This window comes from Barbus barbus, assembly GCF_936440315.1.
Source record: "Barbus barbus genome assembly, chromosome: 49".
NCBI classification, from domain to species: Eukaryota; Metazoa; Chordata; class Actinopteri; order Cypriniformes; family Cyprinidae; genus Barbus; species Barbus barbus.
This window is the reverse complement of record NC_136727.1, coordinates 20,692,290-20,717,569: the sequence shown is the minus strand read 5'-3', so window position 1 is coordinate 20,717,569 and position 25,280 is coordinate 20,692,290. Positions and strand designations below refer to the sequence as shown.

General features: G+C 40.1%; 1 protein-coding gene across 1 annotated transcript in view; it reads right to left on the bottom strand.

Annotated features, from left to right (window-relative positions):
* The window catches only part of LOC306867763 (NLR family CARD domain-containing protein 3-like), a 55,654-nt gene that overhangs the window by 4,062 nt on the left and 26,312 nt on the right, over positions 1-25,280 (bottom strand). Inside the window, exon 9 of the mRNA XM_079413623.1 lies at positions 12,434-12,607. Coding sequence (XP_079269749.1) covers positions 12,434-12,607 — 174 coding nt within the window. The remainder of the gene's footprint in view (positions 1-12,433; positions 12,608-25,280) is intronic.

Sequence of the window (25,280 nt, the reverse complement as noted above, 5' to 3'; positions counted from 1 at the left end):
AGGAGACGCAGGTCACAACACTCTTGAGCATAATGGGAGCAGCTACCTGTGGTTTACTGAGGAACTTGGTACGACCAGACAAGCCAAAGGATAAGGCTTACAAAGACATCGTGGACACTTTAAATGGTTATTTTGAACCAAAGCCGTTACTGATTGTGGAAAGATTCAGTTTTAATCTCTGCGATCAAAGAGCTGATGAGACGGTGACAGAATATGCAGCGAGTTGTGAGTTCAGGGAACGCTTGACGAGGCATTGTGTGACCGATTCATGAGTAACGCAACGAAACCTGCCAGCGGCGGCTGTTGTCAGAATCGAATCTGATGTTTGCACGTGTGTTTGAGATCACACTGAGCATGGAGACGGCTGAGAAAGACTTGCAGCAGTTAACAGTGGTGGTCAGTAACGAAGTAAAACTTCTTTGTTACTGTACTTAAGTAAATTTTTCAAGTATCTGTACTTTACTGGAGTAGTTTTATTTTGAGTAACTTTTACTTCACTACATTCCAAAGCATAAGATCGTACTTTTTACTTCACTACATTTCATAAAACATATCGTTACTCCTTATAATCTTTTCAATGATTATAATATTATAATATTCTTTTCAATTAACCAATTTTTCAGTGAAACTGGTTCGCAAATCGCAACAAACGATTCATTCACGAATTGGAATGATCCGATTGCAGCTGTTCTCGAGTCGACTCACTGATTCAAATGATCCGTTTAGAGCGAGTCTCCAGTGAACTCAACTCACAAGTAAACACTGGAGATCTTGAGAGCGCCCGCGCGCGGAACTGATGCTAAAAGTAAGTTACTAATGTCGAATTTTAGGATTAATCATTGTAACTGAAAATCATATTTGTCAAAACTGTCAGTTGTTTGTGAACTAAATCTGCTATAAAGTGTGATCTATTTAAGCTCACTGAAATGCTGGAATGCACACAGATCAATGTCAGTGTCTCTATGTTTTAGGTCAAAAAACAAAACATTAAAATAACACAGATTAAATAAAATAACTCATGCACGTTCATATTCCCCGCTGCTGTAAAGTTAGCAGTTTTATTAAATTGCTATGCATTTAGGCCTAGTCTGTTTTAATATTGTTTATCAACAGTACAAATTTTTATATTGTTTACTTTAGATTATAAAAATGTGCTAATATAAAATTAAATTAAGTAGTTTACATAAAATTGCAAAATAAATCTATCAGTAATTTTTTACTTAAGTACATAAAAAAATTAGTACTTTTGTACTTTCACTCGAGTAAAATTTAAAAAGCAGTACTTTTACTGGAGTAATATTTTAGTATGCGTATCTGTACTTTTACTCAACTACTTGATCTGTGTACTTTGTCCACCACTGGCAGTTAAGAGGACATGACTCACACTCGGCTGTTGTGTACAGTATAAAGTGAACGTGTGATCTTCCAGCCAAAGAGGGAAGAAGTGCTATAGATGTCATGGAAAAAATTATAGTGCTCAGGTATGTCATTTCAAAGATGCAAAATGCCATAACTGTGGGAAAACTGGCCATATCAAGAGAGCCTGCAGAGGAAAAATGGAAGTTGGAAAAATAAAGCCTTATGCTGAGAAAAATACTAAGTATGTGAAGGCAGAGGAAGTTGAATTGCCCATGTTTTCGTTATAAGTTATAAAACAGCAAAAAGTAATTCACAGAGACGTTTAATGTAAATGGCAAGGAAATTATGATGGAAATGAATGCCAGCGCAGCCGTGAGTATCATATCTGAGAAACATTTCCAGGCTGCGTTCTCAACAGAGCCACTGGAGGACACTAGAGTCATGTTGAAAACATACACGGGAGAGATTATGCCTGTGTTGGGACAGTTAAATACTCTTCAACTGATTAAATTGTACAAGACTTGGTGCCACAGAGTACATGTAAATCTGTTATTCATGGATTGGAGAAAGACTTGAGAAAGTAATTTTTGTAATTATTGATCTGTATGTTTAATTTTGGCTTACACTTACATACTTTGTTGTTTAATGGTTTATAAGTGTACAGTATATACAAGCATGCATTTGTATACATTCAGTATAATCACTGTATTTGATCATTTACAATTTGATTCTTAAAGGAATCGTTCACCCAAAAATATAAATTGTTATAATGTACTTCCCTGCATGTCGTTCCTAACCTGTATGACCTTCTTTCTTCTGTGAAACACAATAGATGATATTTTTAATATTGTTGCTACACTGTAAAAATTTACATTTTGAAAAATTGTGAAAACTGACAAATAAATATTGGCTCAACAAATTGCTTCCCAATAATTGTCCCCAAATAAAAAATGTACTGTAGTAATTGTAGCTGAAGGTCTGAAGTTAAAATTAAAAATATTCATTCACCGAACATATTAAATTGTGCTCAGCCAATCTATCAAGCAGAAGTGAAAAATCTGTGTTGGCTGAACAAGCTTTGCAACAGAAAACACGTGCACACATGCGCCTGAGAGAAACCGTTACTGTAGTGAATTCAACTTCCTGTGCGCGGGAGAGCGAGAGAGCGGAGCCGATGCTGAAGGACGACAGAACATAATTTACAGATGGATCATTGAAGTTATGGTACGTATACTGAGTTTTGTATTTATTAAGTCATGTTTCATGTACTACATTGTATTTAGCAGAATAACAGTGAATTCACTCCTTTACTGTGTCATGTTGGCGTTTATAACCTAGTTTAGCTCGTACTGATCTCTCGGTAGGAGTGCAGGCTCTTGTTCTGTCCAGACTTGACTATTGCAATGCTCTCTTGGCAGGTCTTCCAGCCAATTCTATTAAACCTCTACAATTAATCCAAAATGCCGCTGCAAGATTAATCTTTAATGAGCCGAAAAGAACGCACGTCACGCCTCTGTTCATCAATTTACACTGGCTACCAATAGCTGCTCGCATTAAATTCAAGGCATTAATGTTTGCCTACAGAACCACCACTGGCTCTGCACCCCTTTACCTAAATTCATTACTTCAGACTTATATGCCCTCTAGAAGCTTGCGTTCTTCAAGTGAACGACGCATTATTGTGCCATCCCAAAGACACACAAAATCACTTTCACAGACTTTTTCATGAACTGTTCCCATCTGGTGGAATGACCTGCCCAACTCAATCAGAGCAGCCGAATCCTTACCCATCTTCAAGAAACGGCTAAAAACTCATCTGTTCCATCTTTACTTGACCCTCTAACTCTAGCACTCTCTATTCTAATTTTATTTTATCTATGTCTTTTTATAAAAAAAAAAAAAAAAAAAAAAAATTAATAATAATAATATTTATCTGTACTGCGTTAGGCTAACTGAGACTTGTAATAGCACTTGCACATTGTCGCTCTTTTGTTGGATTTGATTGCTTCTTATGTCCTCATTTGTCAGTCGCTTTGGATAAAAGCGTCTGCTAAATGACTAAATAAATAAAAATAAATAAATAAAAAATATCATCTGTGATAATATTGTGATTGTTGTTTTAACGATGTGGGATTTGACATTATCATGAATATCGCAAAAACCAAACAAAACCCGCCTAACTTACAGAGTGCATGAATACATTAATGTTACGTGATGAAGATTAGACTAGTGCGTGATTAACATTTACAGTGCGTTTTTACTGCATTATTCAGTGTTTAAAATGCATTTAGAATGATCACATATGATATGGGGGCAGAAAATATCATTCATGTCATTTCATAATCAGTTTCCCTCCAAAAAGCAGCATGATTACAAATATGATATTGATTTTATACAGCAGTTCAATAAACAAGAAGTTAATATTAAAGGGACTTGCGTTTTAGACACAGTATTGCCTGTTTTTGCTCTATTTCGCCAACAAAAATCATTCCAAACACAGCCACAGCACTGTTTTGTGTCTCTGAGCAACATGCTGTGTTTTGTTCCTGAATGAATCAATCAACCGTTTAAATGATTCGGTTCAATCGCAACGACTCTCTTATTAACAATGACTTGCTGCCACCTACTGGCGGTTTTAATTTAACATTTAAATTATCTTTTCATTTTTAAAATACTTGTAAATATCAGTATTCAACATTTTATGTTTAAAACACTTTTAGACAAAAATGGTTTTACAAAGATAAAAATAAAATCGACCGGCTCATTGAGGAGAGGAGTGCTGTATTTCTTCTAAGTAATCAGACCTTCGATGTTCACACAGCGGACGAAAAAGCAGGCAAAAAAAACCATAGATTTATAATGGAATTTAAATAGAATGTTCATGAATTTGAATCTCAACTGTCACTTTCTCACACACACACACACACACACACACACACACACACACACACACAGGCTCGCACACACACACACACACACACACACACACACAGGCTCACACACACGCATACACACACACGCGCGCACACACGCGCTCACACACACACGCGCACACTCACACACACACACACGCACACAATACAGATTTTACTGTAGCCTACAGCAATTTTATAAAACTATAAATTTAGTAAACATGTCTAAATGAAATGCCTAGCTTAAAAAAGGTGTTAAAAATGTCCCAGAAGCTAACAGTACACTGACAATATTTAGCCTACATTCAATTAGAACATTTTTTTTTTTCAAATGTATTGGTTGCAATTGTTTTAATTTACAAACCAAGCAATGAAGACACAAAAAGAAACAAGCTGAAGTCAAGTAAATGTAATTACAAACTCTCATAAGCTGTGTGTTGAGGGAACACCTCCAGGAACAAATTAACACATGACACGGCATAGTGAATGCCCAAAATGTAACAAGGCAAAAGAACAGGTAGCAGTCTTTAATTGGGCTTGTTAGTGATGTAACAATATGTATTTATTTGTCAATTTATGTAACCTGGAAGGACCATTTGAGATAGTGTGTCTTCTACCAAGGAAAGACTGTCAAGGCAGCAAAAGGCAAAAACAAAACACCAATATTATCCAGGCGTTTATCCACACGTACGTTATCCAGACGAAAAAAAATCCTTTCTCAGCTCCGTCGCCGCGCACTTTGAGCGCAGCTCCAACACGTGACCGTGACGTCTAACGTCTCATATCTTACGTCTGACGCCTGATTACTATGGGATTTTGGCCAGACAACTGACGAGCGTATACACGTTAGTTTACCTCTCAGTTTGCTTCGCGATCGCTAAAAAGTGCACAAATCACACCTCATACACGTGCGCACACACGCACGCACTCACTCACACACACATGCACACGCACACCCACACACACACACAGGCACACACAGTGTGACATTTGAGTCTCACTCCGACTGGAGGTCATGAATCTCACGATCACAAACTCTCCAGTCTGAACTTACTCAGAGGGTGCAAGGATAACCTATACTTTAAAGGTGCAGTGTGTAATATTTAGGAGGGACTATTGACAGAAATGCAATATAATATATATAACTATGTTTTCAGAGGTGTATAAAGACCTTACATAATGAACCGTTATGTTTTTATTAACTTAGAATGAGCAATTTATATCTACACACACCGTGGGTCCCTTTAGGGAAGTTGTGGCCTAATGGTTAGAGAATCGGACTCGTAATCCAAAGGTTGTGGGTTCGAGTCTCAGGCCGGCAGGGATTGTAGGTGGGGGGAGTGAATGTCCAGCGCTCTCTCCACCCTCAATACCACGACTGAGGTGCCCTTGAGCAAGACACCGAACCCCCAACTGCTCCCCGGGCGCCGCAGCATAAATGCTGCCCACTGCTCCGGGTGTATGTTCACTGCTGTGTGTGTTCACTGCTGTGTGTGTGTTCACTGCTGTGTGTGTGTTCCCTGCTGTGTGTGTGTGTGTGTGTGTTCACTGCTGTGTGTGTGTTCACTGCTGTGTGTGTGCACGTTGGATGGGTTAAATGCAGAGCACGAATTCCGAGTATGGGTCACTATACTTGGCAGTATGTCACTTCACTTCACTTCACATGGAAGTCTCCACCATGTTTGTACAGTAGCCCATAAAGTGCCCATAAAGTTAAAACATTTTTTCAAATGAATGTATAACCTTGTATAAAAATACTATATGAACTGTTAATGCAGGATTTGAAAATGTCTAGTCCAGGTGATATGTGCAAAATTTGTGATATGTTCATTTTTTCATAAAAACATGAAATTTGGTACACTTGCATGGTTTGCGGCCCTAAACATTTTCAGAAATGGAGCCATCGCAAAAACACCTTGTGGTTGCCATGGAGACCATTTTACTTTCCGCCATAACCAAATGATGTATTTTGTGTCATATCTCCTGAACCAAATCCTTGACGGTCAACGATTACAATGATACCATATACAACAACATCAACTTTTCAGGTAAAGAGTTAATAGTGAAATCAGCTATGTAAGAAGGAAATAACAGTATCTGAGCATCACAGTATCACAGCATTTACAAAAGTCCATATTATGGCTTTTGTTTTTTTTCTTTCTTTTATAATTAACTAATATTTTATTCAATAGTACAATAAAAGGATGTTTTACATTTACATTTACATTTATTCATTTAGCTGACGCTTTTATCCAAAGCGACTTACAATTGCTATATATGTCAGAGGTCGCACGCCTCTGGAGCAACTAGGGGTTAAGTGTCTTGCTCAGGGACACATTGGTGTCTCACAGTGGATTCGAACCCAGGTCTCTCACACCAAAGGCATGTGTCTTATCCACTGCGCCATCACCACCCCATTTTAATTAATTAATTATTAATTAGTTACATTTAGTGCTTTTCTGAGTACTCAAAGTGCTTTACATGGAAGGGGGAATCTCAATCTCAACTGTGCAGCATCCACCTGGATGACGCGACAGCAGCCATATTGTGCCAGAACGCCCACCATACACCAGCTAAATAATGTTTTATTCAATGGTACAATAAAAGATTGTTTTCAAGAATACAATCATTTATTTCAGAGATATAAAAAAATATAATCTAAAGTAAGTGTATTCATCCACTTGTGCATTTTTCCTTACCTCTCAGGTAGAGTAAAGTAGGCGGTAGTATGTTTCCAATACATTCTTGTTCTCTCTCAACAATGCTCTAACATAACACGCATACTACCCCTTCTAACCTAAAAATTTGCCCTGTGCATCATCATCATCTTTACTGTATTTTTGCTGAGCAGTCTTTTGGGTGGCTCACCAATGTAATAGATTTCTCTAATATAAATAATTAAGTATGCTTGACCAAACTTTTTTGGGGAGAAGAATTTATTGAAGATGGTAGTGTAGCAGTTCACAACATCAGGAGGATCAGCCCCTTCCAAACAGAGCATGCTGCACAACTTCTTTCCCAGGCCCTTGTCATTTCTAGGTTGGACTATTGCAATGCCCACTTCACACCTCTCTTTATCTCCCTGCACTGGCTACTGGTTGTGGCTCGCATCAAGTTCAAGACATTGATGTTTGCGTACAGAATAGCCACAGGTTCAGCACTCTCCTACTTACTACTCTTACGAATCTACATCCCCTCCATAAGCCTGAGATCTGTAAGTAAGCGATGCCTTGTGGTAACATCACAGAGAGGCATTTTCGTTCACCTTTCCTTTTTGGTGAAATGATCATCCAACACCTGCAGTAATTAACAGAACACTCGACACGTTATCTGACAGCAACACTAATTTAATCCTATACCCGACCCATTTGACAAAAACTGCAACCCGAACCACACCTGCATTAAATCTCCTACATGAGGTAGAAAAAACTCATTTATTAAAACCTTTATTCAAATTTTGAAGAGATTAAATACAGAAAGCAAGCAAAGAGCACCCCCTTTAATATAATCACTACAGCTGTCAATCAATGGCAGCGTGATTGGCTACATTGCTCAGCGTGTACTGGACAGAGTCGAAATAGTCTTGGTTATTGGACCTGCAACCCGCCCATGCTTGTCACTGTCCAGCCTGCACCCGCACCACACCCTACACAAATATTATTCCACCGGTTTCATCAAATATTAGCGATTCACCTGCATGTACCCACCCGCATTCAGGACTCTGGCTTCCCCCTTGTGGACAACATAATAGACAACTCTGGTCCCAGAGAGTGATTGTAAATTAAATTTACATGAAATTTGTTTGAAATTTCATTCTGCATCTTCTGAGATTTCATTGTAATCCTTCTCATAAAGTCACTAAATTAACCATTAACTGTTCACCTGATTGCGTTGCCGTCTGCGTGTGATGTTAGATCGTTGTTGAGAGAGAACAAGAATGCATTGGAAATACACTTACCTGAGATGATATATATATATATATATATATATATATATATATATATATATATATATATATATAAAAATAAAATCATCTCAGGTAAGTGTATTTCCAATGCATTCTATATATATATATATATATATATATATATATATATATATATATATATATATATATATATATGAGAAATATATGATAGTATTCTTTAAAAAAATTACTGAATAAAATATTAGTTAATTATCAAAGAAAGAAAAAATGAATAGCCATAATATGGACTTTGGTAAATCCTGTGATACTGTGATGCTCATTGCTGATTTCACCATTAACTCTTCACTTGAACAGTTTATGTTGTTGTATATGGTATCATTGTAATCCTTGTCCAAAAATCTCTAATCAAAACATAGGGGTAGACATCCCCTTTTTGTGTTATCATGTTTGGTTCAGGAGATATGACACAAAATACATCATTTGGTTATGGGGGAAAGTAAAATGGTCGCCATGGCAACCACGAGGTGTTTTTGCGATGGCTCCATTTCTGAAAATGTTTAGGGCCACAAACTATACAAGTGTACCAAATTGTATGCTTTTATGAAAAACTTTTTCACATATCAACTGGCCTAAAAGTGCATATCGCAGGTTAAAAAAAATTCTCAAATGAATATATAACCTTATGATATATAAAATACCATATGAACCATTAATGCAGGATTTGAAAATGTTTTACAAGGTGTGAGGGCACAAATTTAGGAGAAAAAGTGACACTTTCCTTGACAGTTCTCATAAACTGCTTTTTTTTCAACATCGCGTCATATTATGTCACGAGAGGGAGTCGTGTGCCGCGCTCTGTTGGTATTCAGTGGAAGCGGGCGTGAGTCAGTGTGTTTTCGGCAGTTATTTTTATTTCAATTTATCATCGTCATGGTAAATTATTGTATTTATGGAGGTTGCACAAACTCCAGCCTGTCAGGACATTGAGTCTACAGGTTTCCTAACAAGCAATAGGACGGTATCTTCTGGGCCTCGGTGCGTTAGTGCAGCTGAAGAGATGGGACTTCACTAATGCATCTGCTTCAAACACCGCGGTGTAACTTAACGATCACTTTACACCGGAGGATTATCATCCAGGCGATATGAGTTTCACATGAGATGCTGAAGCAAGAACTTAGTGAGACTCGGTGCGGTTCCTTCATCGGGTCCCGGTCAGCCTGTGTTCGGCTGCCGGCGGGAGACATGATGCTCACGGATCCGGCAGAGATGCTGCTCCACGTCAACTGTGCACCGTAAGTCTTGTTTTTTAACATTTGCTATCTACCAAATCAGTGAACATAATTATTTAAATAATGAGACACAACGAGATGTATATAAATTGCTGAAAAGCACAGCAGCTAGCTTGTAAGCTTTAGCAATAATGTTATATTTTTTAAAAACCGTGTAAAATCGTTACCATATGAGAAGGCATAGCTGGTAAGTTAACCTCAGTTTGCTAATATTATAAGCATCAAGTCTAGTGACAGCTTAGTGACATTGTTTGCACAGCTAATTGGTAATGTTTTGTCATGTGGTGTGTTTATAAGGCTTTGTAAAGCCCGATTCGGACGGTAACTTTCTCAGGGGGACGTAAGTGATTTTCACCATATACAGGGGGTAGTTGGTGATTTAATTGCCATCCGAATCCAAGACGTCTGTGTTTTTTAGGGGTGTAAGAAAATATCGATACACGTATCGCGATATTTTGTTTGGCGATAATATCCCAATATATCGCCTTGCCTACAGTATCGCAATATATCGTATCGCCAGATTCTTGCCAATACACAGCCCTAGTGCACTTCAGTACAACTTGCTAATCAGTGATAGACAGAAATCAAAAGGTCTCTGATGATGTGCTACTGCTCCATTCATCCATGAGCCTTTAGTCTGTTCTGTCCTGGACACAGATTTGAGGAAACATCAGCCTCCACATGATCTACTAGTCATTATGATTTCAGAAGAACTCAGAATAAACATAAGTTTATGTATTGGGTAACAATGTATCATGTTAATTACATAATTAAACAATAAGAAACCAATTCAGAGTCAGAGATAAATACATAACATCAATTGCTCAAAGATGAATCTAAGAGTGAGATGTGCAAACCTGACAGAGGAAAAAGTAGCATTTATGAGTGCTGTTTCCTCTCATATAAATACTCTTCAAACAGATTCAAATGTATCTGTATGTTTAATTTTGGCTGACACTTTTGAACTTTGTTGTTTAATGGTCTATAAGTGTATATGCAAACATACATTAGTCTTGGGCACATTCAGTATAATCATTGTATTTGATCATTTACATTTTGATTCTTACAGAAATCTTTCACCCAAAAATAAAAATGGTCATAATTTACTTCCCTGCATGTCAGTGGCGGAGCCAGAGGGGTGTTCAGGGTGGCACTGGAGACCCTTGTATTCGGATCGGCCACCCTGGGTGCCACGCCAAAAATTAATATGCTACGATTTCATTCTCTTAGTTTAATCATACTGAAATAAGCGTTTATTTTAGCCTCAAACTCAAGGATGTGACGCGTTTGGTGTTCGGCATCGCGATACGTCTCGTCCATTTCAAGCCTCTCATGCACACGCTCTCGCACCACACGTTTATTTACGGAGTGAAAAACATCCCAGAGAAGAGAGGAACGAGCTGACAGACACGACAGAACAGAACAGAACTTATAACAACATGAAAAAGTCTCAGCATTCAAATTCTGTTAGTTTTATTAAGAATTTCAAGCGATAAAAACAGTTTTGGGGCTGTTCAGTGGCTGGCGTGACGGAACTTCAAGCGAAGCAGGAGTGCATTCTTATTAGCATGAAGTAAACATTGAATGAACATCCAATCCATGCTGAATGATACACTACAACTTACTGAATGTGTGTCTCATGTAATCACTCGAATGTTTCAACCGCGGAAAGACAGCAGCTAGAAAACATTGTCACATAACAACAGAAATCCACACAGAGTCATAAACTTCTGAGAAAAATAGAGAATTTTGCAAAAATTACACTTAAATATTGACTCATAATTGCTATTTTTTATTATAATTAATAAAAATTTATAGATATAAAGTTATTATAAATATGGTCTAATATGAACTTATATACAAACCAATTCTTACTTTAACCTTAACAATAGGGTTCCCTGTATAGTTTAGTTTAGAAAAAAATTGAAAAAATAAAGGGTACATTACCAGTCAAAAGTTTTTGAACAATAAGATTTTTTTATGTTTTTAAAGAAGTCTCTTCTGTTCACCAAGCCTGCATTTATTTGATCCACTATGCAGCAAAAGCAGTAATATTGTGAAATATGTTTACTATGTAAAATTACTGCTTTCCATTTGAATATTTTAAACTGTAATTTATTTCTGTGATCAAAGCTGTATTTTCATCATCATTACTCCAGTCTTCAGTGTCACATGATCCTCCAGAAATCATAATAATATGCTGATTTGCTGCTCAATGTTTTTTGAGCTAAAAATTCAGCTTTGAAATCACAGGAATAAATTACATTTTAAAATATTCAAATGGAAAGCAGTAATTTTAAATAGTAAAAATATTTCACAATATTACTGCTTTTGCTGTATTTTGGATCAAATAAATGCAGGCTTGGTGAGCAGAAGAGAATTAAACATTAAAAATCTTACTGTTGTAAAACTGTTGACTGGTAATGTAATGACTGGTCACTCCAGGCTGCTCCAGCCACTGGTTAATGAGGTGATAGAATTAAGAGAAATAAGTTTCAATAGACTAACATTTGAATTTACGGTAGGAATGTATAGCTAATGTGTGGTAATGTGAAGTAATTAGCAATTGTAGGATTTATTCATGCTTTTTTTATGCCAGGTTAGAGTTATACATTGATTCTCTGTCATGGTCCATGGACCCCCTGAATTAGCCTTGACCAGCCCATGAATAAAACTCTAGCTCTGCCACTGCTGCATGTCGTTCCTGACCTGTATGAAGTTCTTTCTTCTGTCAAACACAATAGATCATATTCTGAATGCTGTTGCCAACCAAAGTTTTGGTACCATTCTTTTCCATTGTGTGGACAAAAACATTTCGGAAATGACTTTAATATAATTAAAGTGACGACAGAGTTTTAATTTTTGGGTGAACTATCGCTTTAACATTAAATGTTTTTGTTTGGCAGTATTTTCACATTTTTTTTGTTTAATAATATAACACTTACTGTAGTTTCTGCAGTTTACAGTGTGGATCCTCCAGTAGAGCAGAGAGCAGCTTCACTCCTGAATCTCCTGGTTTATTACAGCTCAGATTCAGTTCTGTCAGGTGTGAGGGGTTTGATCTCAGAGCTGAACTCAGAGCAGCACAGCCTCTCTCTCTAATACTGCAGTCACACAGCCTGCAGAGAGAGAGAGAAATACTAAAGATGAGATAAGTTAATTCACTGTTTGTCACAGACACATGAATGAGGTGTCAAATCGACCGGCTCATTGAGGAGAGGAGTGCTGTATTTCTTCTAAGTAAGACGAAAAAGCAGACAAAAAAATCCCATAGACTTACAATGGAATTTAAATAGAATGTTCATGAATCTCAACTGTCACTTTCTCACACACACACACACTCTCTCTCACACTCACACACACACACACTCACACGCGCAGACACTTACACTCACTCTCACACACACACGCACACACACACATACACACACGGGCAGACACTCAAACACACACACACACACAAACTCTCTCTCTCACTCACACACACACACACTCACATGCAGACACTCACACACACACACATGCAGACACACACACACAGACACACTCACACACGCAGACACACTCACACACATGCAGACACACTCACACACATGCAGACACACTTACACTCACTCACACACACACGCACGCGCAGATACACACACACACACACACACACACAGACACACACACACAGGCAGACACACACACACACACGCACACACAGCCAGAGACACACACACACACACACACACACAGGCAGACACACACACACACACACACACACACTCTCTTTCTCTCACTCACTCACACACACACAAGTGGGGACATCCCATAGGCGTAATGTGCTATTGCCCTACACCAACCGTACACCAAAACTTAGCCCTCACAGGAGACTGTGCATTTCTACTTTCCAAAAAAAACAAAAACACCTCACTCTGTATGATTTATAAGTGTTTTGAAAAGTGGGGACATGGGGCAATGTCCTGAAAAGGCACCTACTCCTTGTAATACCGGTGTCATTATACAAATTTATGTCCTCATTTGTCACAAAAACGCACACACTCACGCACACACACACACACACACACACACACGAGCACACTCTCTCTCACACACACACACGCACACACACACGCACACACAAGCCCACTCCCACTAGTATTTGTAAATATTAAGCTGCAAAACGACTATTTAAATATGAATTCTGTGTGTCTCTGTGTTAATGAATGGTGCAGATGCGTGGTTTTGTGTACTACTCGTACTGAAGCGTGCGGGAAACTTGCGGTGATATTAACGTCTGCCGTCTCACTAAATCAGGTCATAAATACATGAACAACATCTGCAGAACTGCTCTGAGAGTCACTTCATGAACATTTGACCGTTTCATTTGAGTGAAACTATCCTCATATTAGGGGTGGAACGGTTCAACTTACTCACAGTTCGGTTGGTATGACGGTTTTAGAGTCACGGTTCGGTATGTTTAGGGAAAAACTATACTGACACATAAAAATAAAGAATAAGAATAATCTAACTACAAGCAACAGCACAAATAAATACAATAGAGTTGTCACGAATCTGGTCCATGCTCTTCTGGACAATCACCACCAGAGGTCACCCGTTCACCACATTGACTCTTACACTACACAGCACACTGGACTACAGTTCCCACAATCCATTGCACAGATCACAGCTGTCACCATTCACACATCACACAAACCTGATTATGATTTCACAATCACTCACTCACTATTTAAGTCTGGGACTTACTCTTGTTCAGGGCCGAGTATTGTTAGCGTTTATCACTCACCTAGCGATAGCAACTTTACAGAGCCATTGTTATAGTCTTGTCCTGCCTTGTTTATCTTGCCGTGTCTGACCCTGCCCGAGTTTCCTGGATTTACCCCTTTGCCTTGCCGTTTGGACTGTGTTCGCTCCCTGTTTGGATTATTGCTTTCATTTCTGGATCATCTCTCTGCCTTGCCCCTTTGGATACTGTTCGCTGATCGTCGACCCACGCTTGCTCCACGGATTGCTCTGTCTTGCCTCTGCCATACCTGTTTGCCACTGTCTGACCCTGCCTGTTTACTGACCATGTTTTATAATAAAGCTTTGCATATGGATCTGCACGTCTCACGTCTCGTCAGCCCCGTAACAAGAGTAAAGATACAAATAAAATAAACAGTGATTTTCATTTTTTTTAGGTAGGTCTTTAGGTAGGCATTGCATATTTGACTGTACAAATTAAATATTAATCTTTATTAAAGTTACAAAGCTATTCAATCAAGAGCAGTGAGTGATTTCTTTTTTGTTGCTGTTTGATTAATATTAAGAAAGTGCTGTCACTTTAAGAGAATGCACTGATCCAGTGCACTAATACTGGAGGTTCAGCCGGCTATGTCTGCTATGGGATACTTACCAAGATAATAGCTAAAGGGAGCAGTGAGCGGGGGACTGAGCCGTTGCTTGCAATTTACAACCTCAACCACTACATGCTGCTAAAATCTACACACTGCACCTTTAAGTCGGCCGCCTACTGCTTGATCAGAACAGAAAGTGTAGTTTTGGTCACTTCAGTACAACTTGCTAATCAGTGATAGACAGAAATCAAAAGGTCTCTGATGATGTGCTACTGCTCCATTCATCCATGAGCCTTTAGTCTGTTCTGTCCTGGACACAGATTTGAGGAACCATCAGCCTCCACATGATCTACTAGTCATTATTATTTCAGAAGAACTCAGAATAAAAGTGTAACTCAGAAAAAAAATAACCGTTTATTTGTCAGGTAACAATGTATCGTGTTAATTACATAAATAAACAATGTGAAACCAATTCAGAGTCAGAGATAATAAATACATAACATCAATTGCTCAAAGATTAATCTAAGAGAGAGAGGTGCAAACCTGACAGAGGAAAAAGTAGCATTTATGAGTGCTGTTTACTCTGATATAAATACTCTTCAAACAGATTCAAATGTATCTGTATGTTTAATTTTGGCTGACACTTTTGAACTTTGTTGTTCATTGGTCTATAATGCTGCCTTCACGTGCTGTTGAGAAGTTGTGTGTCCCTAAGCTTCAAGGTGCCAAGAATGTGCCACACCCCTCTTAGCTTGTTAATTTTCCTATTAACTTCTAGCTCCACCCACCTGATCTCAAGCCAATTAGGACACTATCAGGCTTTATAAATTGCACCTGTGCCCACAGCACCTTCATTCTGGTGCACATGGATGCACTGTGCAGAGGACTGAGTTCTTTCTCCTTTGTTTTTTCCTGCGTGTGCGTATTTGACCATGTAAGTGCTTTTGTTTGACACAACTATTAATCTGTATTTCTTAAGTTTGTCCTAAATGTGTTTATTTCCTGTGAATTCAATGTTATGATTATTGTAAACTAAAACATTGTATTTCTGTTCTTTGTAGAAACCACACGCGCACACATACCCCTACATACACACACATATCCAATACCAGATTTGGAAAGAAAATAAAGACCTCAACATCAGAGTGACTAGACTGGACCTGTTCTTACTGACAGCCCCATTGGCTTCAAGCTAGCTACCTAAGCATCCTCTTACTCCTTTTCATGGTCCTTCGAGCCAGAACTCATTGATGATCAGTGGTTATGTCTAGTCACTCCCTGCCCTCATTGTCTCCGCATGAGCGCCCACGTCGTCAAGCTCAGCTCCCCGCACGTTATGATGATTTCATCCTGCAACATCATCAGCGGTCGCAACCTACAGCAGAAGCACCAGAACAACATCTGCTCCATCCTGCAGATATTCCTGGTACTGGTCCTCATTATCAACCCTGGAAAGAGGATGAGTCTGAGGAAGAGCCAGAGGAGTTGGAATTGCCCACGGAGGGAGACATTCAGGAGGACATTCCACACCCTTATTCACCTGTCCTATCTGAGAGAGTGCAAACCTCTGATGTTGAACACCCACATACCTCTCTAATAGCTCCCATTCCTGATACTCAGACTGCACTCCTACAGCAATTGGTAGAAGAATTAAGAAATCAGGGTAGACTAATCCAGCAGTGCATGCTTAGGAGCAGCACTCACTCCTCACAGTCTCGCTTGCCATCCCCTTGCCCTGATAATCTTAACCTTCAATCAGCAGCATCTCCACAAGCCCATACAGAGGACCATAGGGCCCCTCCTCTGCTACTTCAGCCACAGCTTCCATCTCCTCCGCCTCCTGTAAGTCGTGCCCCTCTTACCCAACCTATGCCACAGTCATTGCAGAGCACGCATCCTCCTGGTTGTGGTCAGTTTCCTGCCACATATCAAGCACCAGCTTCATATAACCCCATGCACCCAGCCTATGCACTGCCAAATCAACCTTTGCCTGGTGTTTTGTCCTATTCTGTCCAGCCGACATACCAGCCTCTCAATGTGCAGCCCCACCACCTGACATCGGCTGCCCCTCTAAACCAGCTAGTTCCTCCTATTGGCCCCCTGCAGTTAAACCATAGGAGGGTAGAAGGTCCTTCTTTCCCTGATCTCACGAGGGAGGATGAATGCCAGTACATGATGTTAAAGATGGCCCTATTCAACTTGTTAGATCCAAGAGAATCAGAGCAATATAAATATCACATCCTGTTGGATCATCTAAAGGTAGACCAGGCGAGGAGACTTGCTTTGGCTTATGTTTATGCCCCAGATCCTTACACTCAAGCTATACGAGCCCTAGATGAGCGTTATGGTCAACCTAGACCGCTTTCTTTGAAGGAGCTCCAGACCATCATGGAGATGCCTGTTATTCGTACAGGTGATGGTAGAGGCTTAGACCAATTTTCGCTTCGAGTGCAGGCATTAGTGGGCCTCCTTCAGTCTATGGGCCCTGAAGGTCTCTCTGAGCTTACCTGTGGCTCACATGTTGAGCGACTTCTGGAGAAGCTTCCCCATGAGCAGTTTTGCCAGTTTAAGAGATGGATATGTTTGAGTAGACCAGGTTCCCTTTCCTATAACCTCCTAGATTTTTCCAACTGGCTACAACAAGAAGCCCGCTGCCAGCCTAGGAGAGAAAGGACATTGCAGCCTATCCGGCAGAGGCCTCCACCTCCTCATCCATTAAGAGGTACAACCATACTCCATGGTATTAAAACCTCCTCTCACATGACCTCCTCCAAAGCACAAGTTCCCTCACCGAAAGTTATTCAGCCCCCTAACAACTTGGCTGAATCCTATCCAGTGTGCGCTTACTGCAATTCTACCGAACATCATGTCAGTAAGTGTGGTGATTTCCTCCAGCTCACCAAAGACCAGATAACTAACTGGATCAAGGAACAGAGACATTGTTGGCGATGTTTAAGAGATTATTTTACAACCCAATGTGACCTCAAGGGACGCTGCAGCCAGTGTAATGGGAACGCCTACACATCCTATGCAACGTTAACCAGAGGCAAGTGCAAAATCTATATCTTGATCACCCTAGTGACTGCAATAAATTACTACTGAAGGTAGTTGAAGTGACCCTGCGCAATGGAGACAGATCCTTAGACACTTATGCCATACTGGATGATGGGTCCGAAAGAACAATCCTCCTTCACCCTGCTGCCCAAACACTTCAGCTAAAAGGTAAATCTGAGAGTCTACAGCTGAGAACTGTGAGACAGGATGTTCAGACTCTTAATGGAGCTTCTGTATCCTTCACCCTTATTCCTAAAGTGCACCCTAATAAGTCCTATGTCATCAGTCAAGCCTTCACTGCTGAACAGCTAACCTTGTCAGAACATTCTCACCCGGTCAAATTCCTCCAGGGGCGCTACTCACACCTCCGTCAGTTCCCTCTCAAACAGCTTAATAAAGTAAGACCACTTCTCCTTCTAGGGGCTGATCATACACGCCTTATCCCAACACAACCTGTCAAATTAGGTCCTCCCGGAACCCCTGTAGCAATCAAGACCCGGCTCGGCTGGACACTGCAGGGTCCTGCAAGAGATCTTTCTAGTTTACCTTCTAATTGTTCTCATTATATCTCCTTTAAATGCCCACCTGATGACATCCACCATAATGTTCAGAAACTATGGCAGATTGATGCGTTACCTCAGAGAAGCATGAATGCAGTGGTTCGGTCCAAACAGGATCGAGAGGCAATGCACCAGCTTGAAACCCAAACTATCAGAACACCTGTTGACGGCGTCCTACGATATGCAGCACCCCTCCTCCGTGTAGACCCCTGGCCCCCTCTGAAGGCCCCCAAGGAGGCAGTAATGTCCCGTCTCCGCAGCTGTGAAAGGCGACTCCTTCAAAATCCACAACAGGCAGAGACCTATACTGGTGAGATCCAGAAATTAGTTGATGCTGGGTATGTCAAGAAGTTGTCATCCTCTGAAATAGAAGATACTCCTAAGTCCTGGTTCATACCCCACCACAATGTGCATCACAATGGTAAAGATCGCATTGTGTTTGATTGTTCCTTCTCCTACCGAAATCAGTGTCTGAACTCACAGTTACTTCCTGGACCAATCCTCGGGCCTTCCCTCCTTGGAGTTTTGCTCTGTTTTAGGCAGCACAAGATTGCAATCAGTGGAGACATTAAATCAATCTTTCACCAGGTGCGCCTATTGCCCCAGGATAAACCTCTCCTGCAATTCCTCTGGCATGACCTGGATTATAAAGCTCCTCCAACTGTGTATGAATGGCAAGTCCTCCCCTTTGGCACAACCTCAAGCCCTTGCTGTGCCATTTACATCCTCCAGAGGATCATCAAAGATGCTCAGGCAGATGAGTGCATTCACCATTCCATACACAGTAACTTTTACGTGGATAACTGTTTACAGAGTTTCCCTACCCTAGAGGAAGCCAGAGATCTCCTTCATAGCCTGTGCACTATCCTCTCCTCTGGTGGCTTCGAAATCAGACAATGGGCCAGTAATGATCCTCAGGTCATCTGTCACCTACCTCCTGAAGCCAGGTCAGAACAAACAGAGCTCTGGTTATCATACCATCCTTCTCTTGATCCCTTAGAGTCTACTCTAGGCCTCCTCTGGAACTGCCATACAGATACCCTCAGATACAGGCACAGAGCCATTGAATCTACCACTCCAACTATGCGTCATATTTACAGAGTTCTTGCTAGCCAGTATGATCCTTTTGGCTATATCCTCCCTTACATCACAAGGGCCAAAATCATCGTCCAGCAATTATGGGGAAAGGCACGAGAATGGGATGACCCTAATCTCCCTCATGATCTCTTAAAAGCTTGGCTTTCATGGGAAAATGAACTCCCTAACCTCTCCACCATCACTTTGCCTCGCTGCCTCACACCTCATTCAGTAGACACCTCCTTAGCCACTCAAGACCTCCACATCTTCTGTGATGCATCAGAGAAGTCCTATGGTGCGGTTGCCTACATGCGCACAGAAGATGGTCAGCAGCAAGGGAATGTGTCCTTCCTCATGGCGAGGTCCCGCGTTGCTCCCAAAAAACAACTATCCATTCCACGACTTGAATTATGTGCTGCCCTCATAGGAGCTCAGCTATTCAGTCTCCTCCAAACAGAGCTCACCCTCTGTATCAGAAAGACTATTCTGTGGGCTGACTCTACCACTGTACTCCATTGGCTTACCTCTGACTCTTGCCGTTACAAGGTTTTCGTTGGAACCAGGGTAGCTGAGATTCAGGAGCTCATTAAAGGCCAGGAGTGGTGTTATGTGGATTCTGAGAACAACCCAGCGGAAGACCTAACTAGAGGAAAGCTACTAACTGAACTTAGTAGGCCCTGCAGGTGGAACCAAGGACCTGCCTTCATGTTTCAGTTCCCCGAACTGTGGCCCACTAGCCCTGTTATAGATCAATCTGATGACGCTGAAGAGTGCCGTAAGCCTAGCTTCTGTGGTGCTGTAGCTCTCAGTTCATACCCCTCCATCCCTGACCCCAGTCAATTTGTCACCTTCCAAGATCTCCTTGACTGCATGGCTGCATCCCTTCATGGAGTGGCAAAGCCTCCATCAGCAGAAAACTACCGTGATTCAGAGACAGCCATCCTAAGACAAGCCCAGGTGGATTCCTTCAGGGATGATTTAGCCTGCCTTCAAACCCAAAAGCCCCTTCTATCTTCAAGCCGTTTACTCTCCCTTGCCCCAGAGTTAGACCCAGCATCAGGGCTCAATCGAGTTGGCGGAAGGTTACGGCGAAGTAGTGATCTACTCCCTGATGCCATTCATCCAGTAGTCCTGGACCCTGACCCGGTGACCCCTAACTTGCTGCTGATGGGGCGGCATGATGCTTCCCTTCCTCTGGTTACATATCCAGACTCTGAGCTGCACAGTCGCCGTCAATGGCGTCACAGCCAGATCCTTTCTGATCATTTTTGGGCCCATTTCCTTAGAAATTATCTTCCCTCTCTCCAGTCCAGACAGAAGTGGTGCACAGACCATCCTAACCTACAACCTAACACTGTTGTTCTAATACTAGATCCTCAACTTTCCAGATCCCAATGGTCAGTGGTTAAGGTCATCTCCCTTCATCCCAGCAAAAATGGCCATTGTAGGGTTGCTGATGTCCAAGTCAAGGACAGGACGTATACAAGGCCCGTTGCCCGCCTCATTCCTCTTCCGGCCCTGCCTGATCTCCCCTGATTGATCAAATTTGCTATACAAAATGGGGGGTGGCTGTTGAGAAGTTGTGTGTCCCTAAGCTTCAAGGTGCCAAGCATGTGCCACACCCCCTCTTAGCTTGTTAATTTTCCTATTAACTTCTAGCTCCACCCACCTGATCTCAAGCCAATTAGGACACTATCAGGCTTTATAAATTACACCTGTGCCCACAGCACCTTCATTCTGGTGCACATGGATGCACTGTGCAGAGGACTGAGTTCTTTCTCCTTTGTTTTTTCCTGTGTGTGCGTATTTGACCATGTAAGTGCCTTTGTTTGACACTTAACTATTATTCTGTATTTCTTAAGTTTGTCCTAAATGTGTTTATTTCCTGTGAATTCAATGTTATGATTATTGTAAACTAAAACATTGTATTTCTGTTCTTTGTAGAAACCACACGCGCACACATACACCCCTACATACACACACATATCCAATACCAGATTTGGAAAGAAAATAAAGACCTCAACATCAGAGTGACTAGACTGGACCTGTTCTTACTGACAGCCCCATTGGCTTCAAGCTAGCTACCTAAGCATCCTCTTACTCCTTTTCACGTGCTATCGGAAATTTCCTATTTCCCACTTATGAAGTCGTGATTACGAGCTTGCTGTATTCAAGTGCTTTAATGTCGGAAAGAATAAAATGTAGCATCCCATTAGTTGACAATCATATAAACATTCACCGCGCTATACATGCAGTTTTATGACAATTCTGGAATTTTGGTCAAATACATGCTTATTTCACTGCTTATAAAACATACAATATGCTTCAAATGATCGTTCATATCTAGCCTATAAATACACTACTTTAGCGACAAGATAAAAGGATGTAGTTGTTGTGAGAACAGACAGCAGCAATGGTTGTCCCCCCACCATGTTTAAAGTTTATGACGCCCCCAACTCAGAAACTCTGGTATCAAAATTATTACCGAATTTCCCAGTAGTAAATATGACTTGAAAGGCCGTTCACGTCCAATTTTAGGAACGATTAGGAAACTCTCATTCAGGATTACTCCGATACCACGTGAAGGCACAATAAGTGTATATACCAGGGGTGCCCACACTTTTTTGAGTGGGGATCTACTTTTCAAATGAGAAACTTACCGAGATCTACCAACTGGAAAAAAACTAAATAAATAACATGCATATAAAATAAATAGGCCTAAATAAAAAAGCTGGTTGGGATGCATCTTTATATTGCATTAAGTTTGTTTTTTTTTTGTTTTTTATTATTAAAAATTATGTTCAAGTCCTAGTACCCCTATAAAATCGTGCCTGCATTTACCTAAAGCAGTGGTTCTCAACCTTTTTTTACTCAAAGACCCCCTGTTCTCCAAATCAATACTGCAAGCCCAAACTTTTCTATTCACTAAAACCTTTGTATTTTCATGTAATTTTTTTAAACAAAGCAAATTCAAGAAAGATTTAAGCATTCCATGTTCTTTTTTTGCAAACATACATCGCAAAAATGTCACTAAAGTTGTATAGAATATCTACAAAGTATGTAAAAGTATGTATATCTGAACTCAGCGATCTGAAGGCAGCTCGACACCATCAGTGAATATTTCCTCTGTCAGAACAAGCTGTTTGGAGCGTCTGATGCCCGTATGTACATGAACACCACTGATCCTCACAAACTTCTCCAAAACACGCGAGCATCCGTTATAAAACTCTGTGTATTCAACTAGGTGAATATCCTGAGCTGTGTTCAAGCAGAAATATGATATTATAGTGATCAGTGCACCGAGAGCACAAATACACATGGTTCGTTTGTGCATCAAATAACAGACACAACACACACCTAATGCACCATCCTGTATGTCACTGTAATCATCTTTACCTTGATGACAATCATCATCCATCAAAACTTTAGTCTACTAGTGTGCCACTGGCTTCTTTTATCCAGCCGAGAGCTGTATTGTGTATCATATGCTCATACAGAGGTTTTGAGCCGCCGTTCAGTCTGTATTTCACACAGCGCGATGAGAAACGGTTTGCTTCTCCGAAACACAGAATACGTAGAGAGGTGGTGCTTTTATTTATATATATATATTTATTTATTTATTTTTTTTTATTTAACATATTAGTCATAACATTAGTGAATATATTATATTTTAGTTTAAAGTTATCTCGCGCCCCCCGGCTGAGAACCACTGATCTAAAGCGCGATCTACCAGCATTGCCTTCGCGATCGACCTGTTGGGCACCCCTGGTTTATACAAACATGCATTAGTCTTGGGCACATTCAGTATAATCATTGTATTTGATCATTTACATTTTGATTCTTAAAGGAATCGCTCACCCAAAAACATAAATGGTCATAATGTACTTCCCTGCATGTCGTTCCTAACCTGTATGACCTTCTTTGTTCTGCGAAACACAATAGATGATATTTTGAATGTTTTTGGCAACCAAAGTTTTGGTATCAATGCTTTCCATTGTGTGGACAAAAAAAAAACATTTCTCAAAATATATTATTTTATGTTTCACAGAATAAAGTCACACTGCTTGGAAATGACTCGAAGATAAGTAAAGTGAAGACAGAGTTTTCATTTTTGGGTGAACTATCGCTTTAACATGAAATGTTTTTGTTTGGCAGTATTTTCTAGGGCTGTAGTCAAGTCCACCTTTGTCGAGTCCAAGACAAGTCCAAGACCAGGACTATCGAGTCTGAGTCAAGACCGAGTCCAAAGAGGTTCGAGTCCAAGTCAAGTCCAAGTCCAAATGAGACAGTCAAAACAGAGAAAGAAAATTAAAGCATCTTCTTCAAAACCACATACTTATAATTTATATGACACGAGAGACAGCATATCTTCTATTCTAAGATAATAATTTAGCATTATTATTTGTAATGATCTAAAAGCATGTGCAGCAACACTGTAGGATCATTTTAGGCTATTTTATTTACTTTAGGTTTAGCAGTTTCACTAAAGCTGAAATGCAACTTTACATTTTCAGCATTTTTATTAAAGTGTAACAATCACATTCTGGGCTGCCAATGGAAAAATATTACAAAGAACAAGCAACATAAGTCTAAAAAACAAATCAACATGTTCCCATTCTTGAACTTGTTACTTGTCCTAAAGCAGGGTGTCCAAACTCAGTCCTGGAGGGCTGGTGTCCTGCAGAGTTTAGCTCCAACTTGCCTCAAAACACCTGGCTGAAAGTTTCTAGTATGCTTAGATTAGCTGTTTCAGGTGTGTTTGATAAGGGTTGGAGCTGAATTCTGCAGGACACCAGCCTTCCAGGACCAAGTTTTAAGACCCCTGTCCTAAAGAAACCATAGTACAATGTAACCCTCCCAAGCAAGGCTGTGTAGCATATAAACACCTTCAGCTCTGTGTTTCTGTGTGTGGCCGTGCATGCATTTGTTTGCTGTTTACCTTAGGCCATATAATATAGGTGCAATATATGTCCCCTGGGGATAGGGGGATATAGACAGAATTACAAGTGTTAAGCTGAGGCCATTTTTAATAGTAGAAATACAAATCATTTAGTTCAGTTAGAGAACAGACAATTAAAGATTGAAAAATTAAAGAAATTAAAAATTGGAAGGTTTTTTATTTGTTTCTAGGCTGGACCATGTGGCAAAAAATAAAAAATAGATTTTCATAGAATATTTGACCAATTCTCAATTTTGTACAATTTTAACTAGTCAACTTGAAAATATAACTACAACATGATTCAAGCAACTTTTTTTTATTACACCTTTAGTTAAAGAAAATTATATTCTAAGTGCATCACACACATGAAGTTGTCATCATGATGTAGATGTTAAACAAAACACTAAATATCTTTGCAGAAAACATGCATGAACTACAACTACATCTTGTACAAACTTTTCTTATGCATATATGTTCAGAAATAATACAAGAAAAATGCTTAAATTCTCAAGTAATTCAAATTCAAAATGACTGAAGGTATAACACCTAGAGTGCTATTATTAACTATGCTCTGTAAAAACAATGAACAGTGGTTTTCAGCCTGTCACCCTGATGAAAACATGAAATATCAGACATACAGTAGTTCTTCACGGGTTTTTTTATTTGATTATGCTGCTTTTCCATTGTTTTTCTATGTAAACATGGACGCGTTTGACTGTTGCGCTCGCGTCTCTTGCAGGGTCTCGTGCATGAAACAGTTTTCTAAAAACTCGGCGCTCTAGTTATTAAAAGTTGCTTAACTCCAATCTTCTTGCATGTT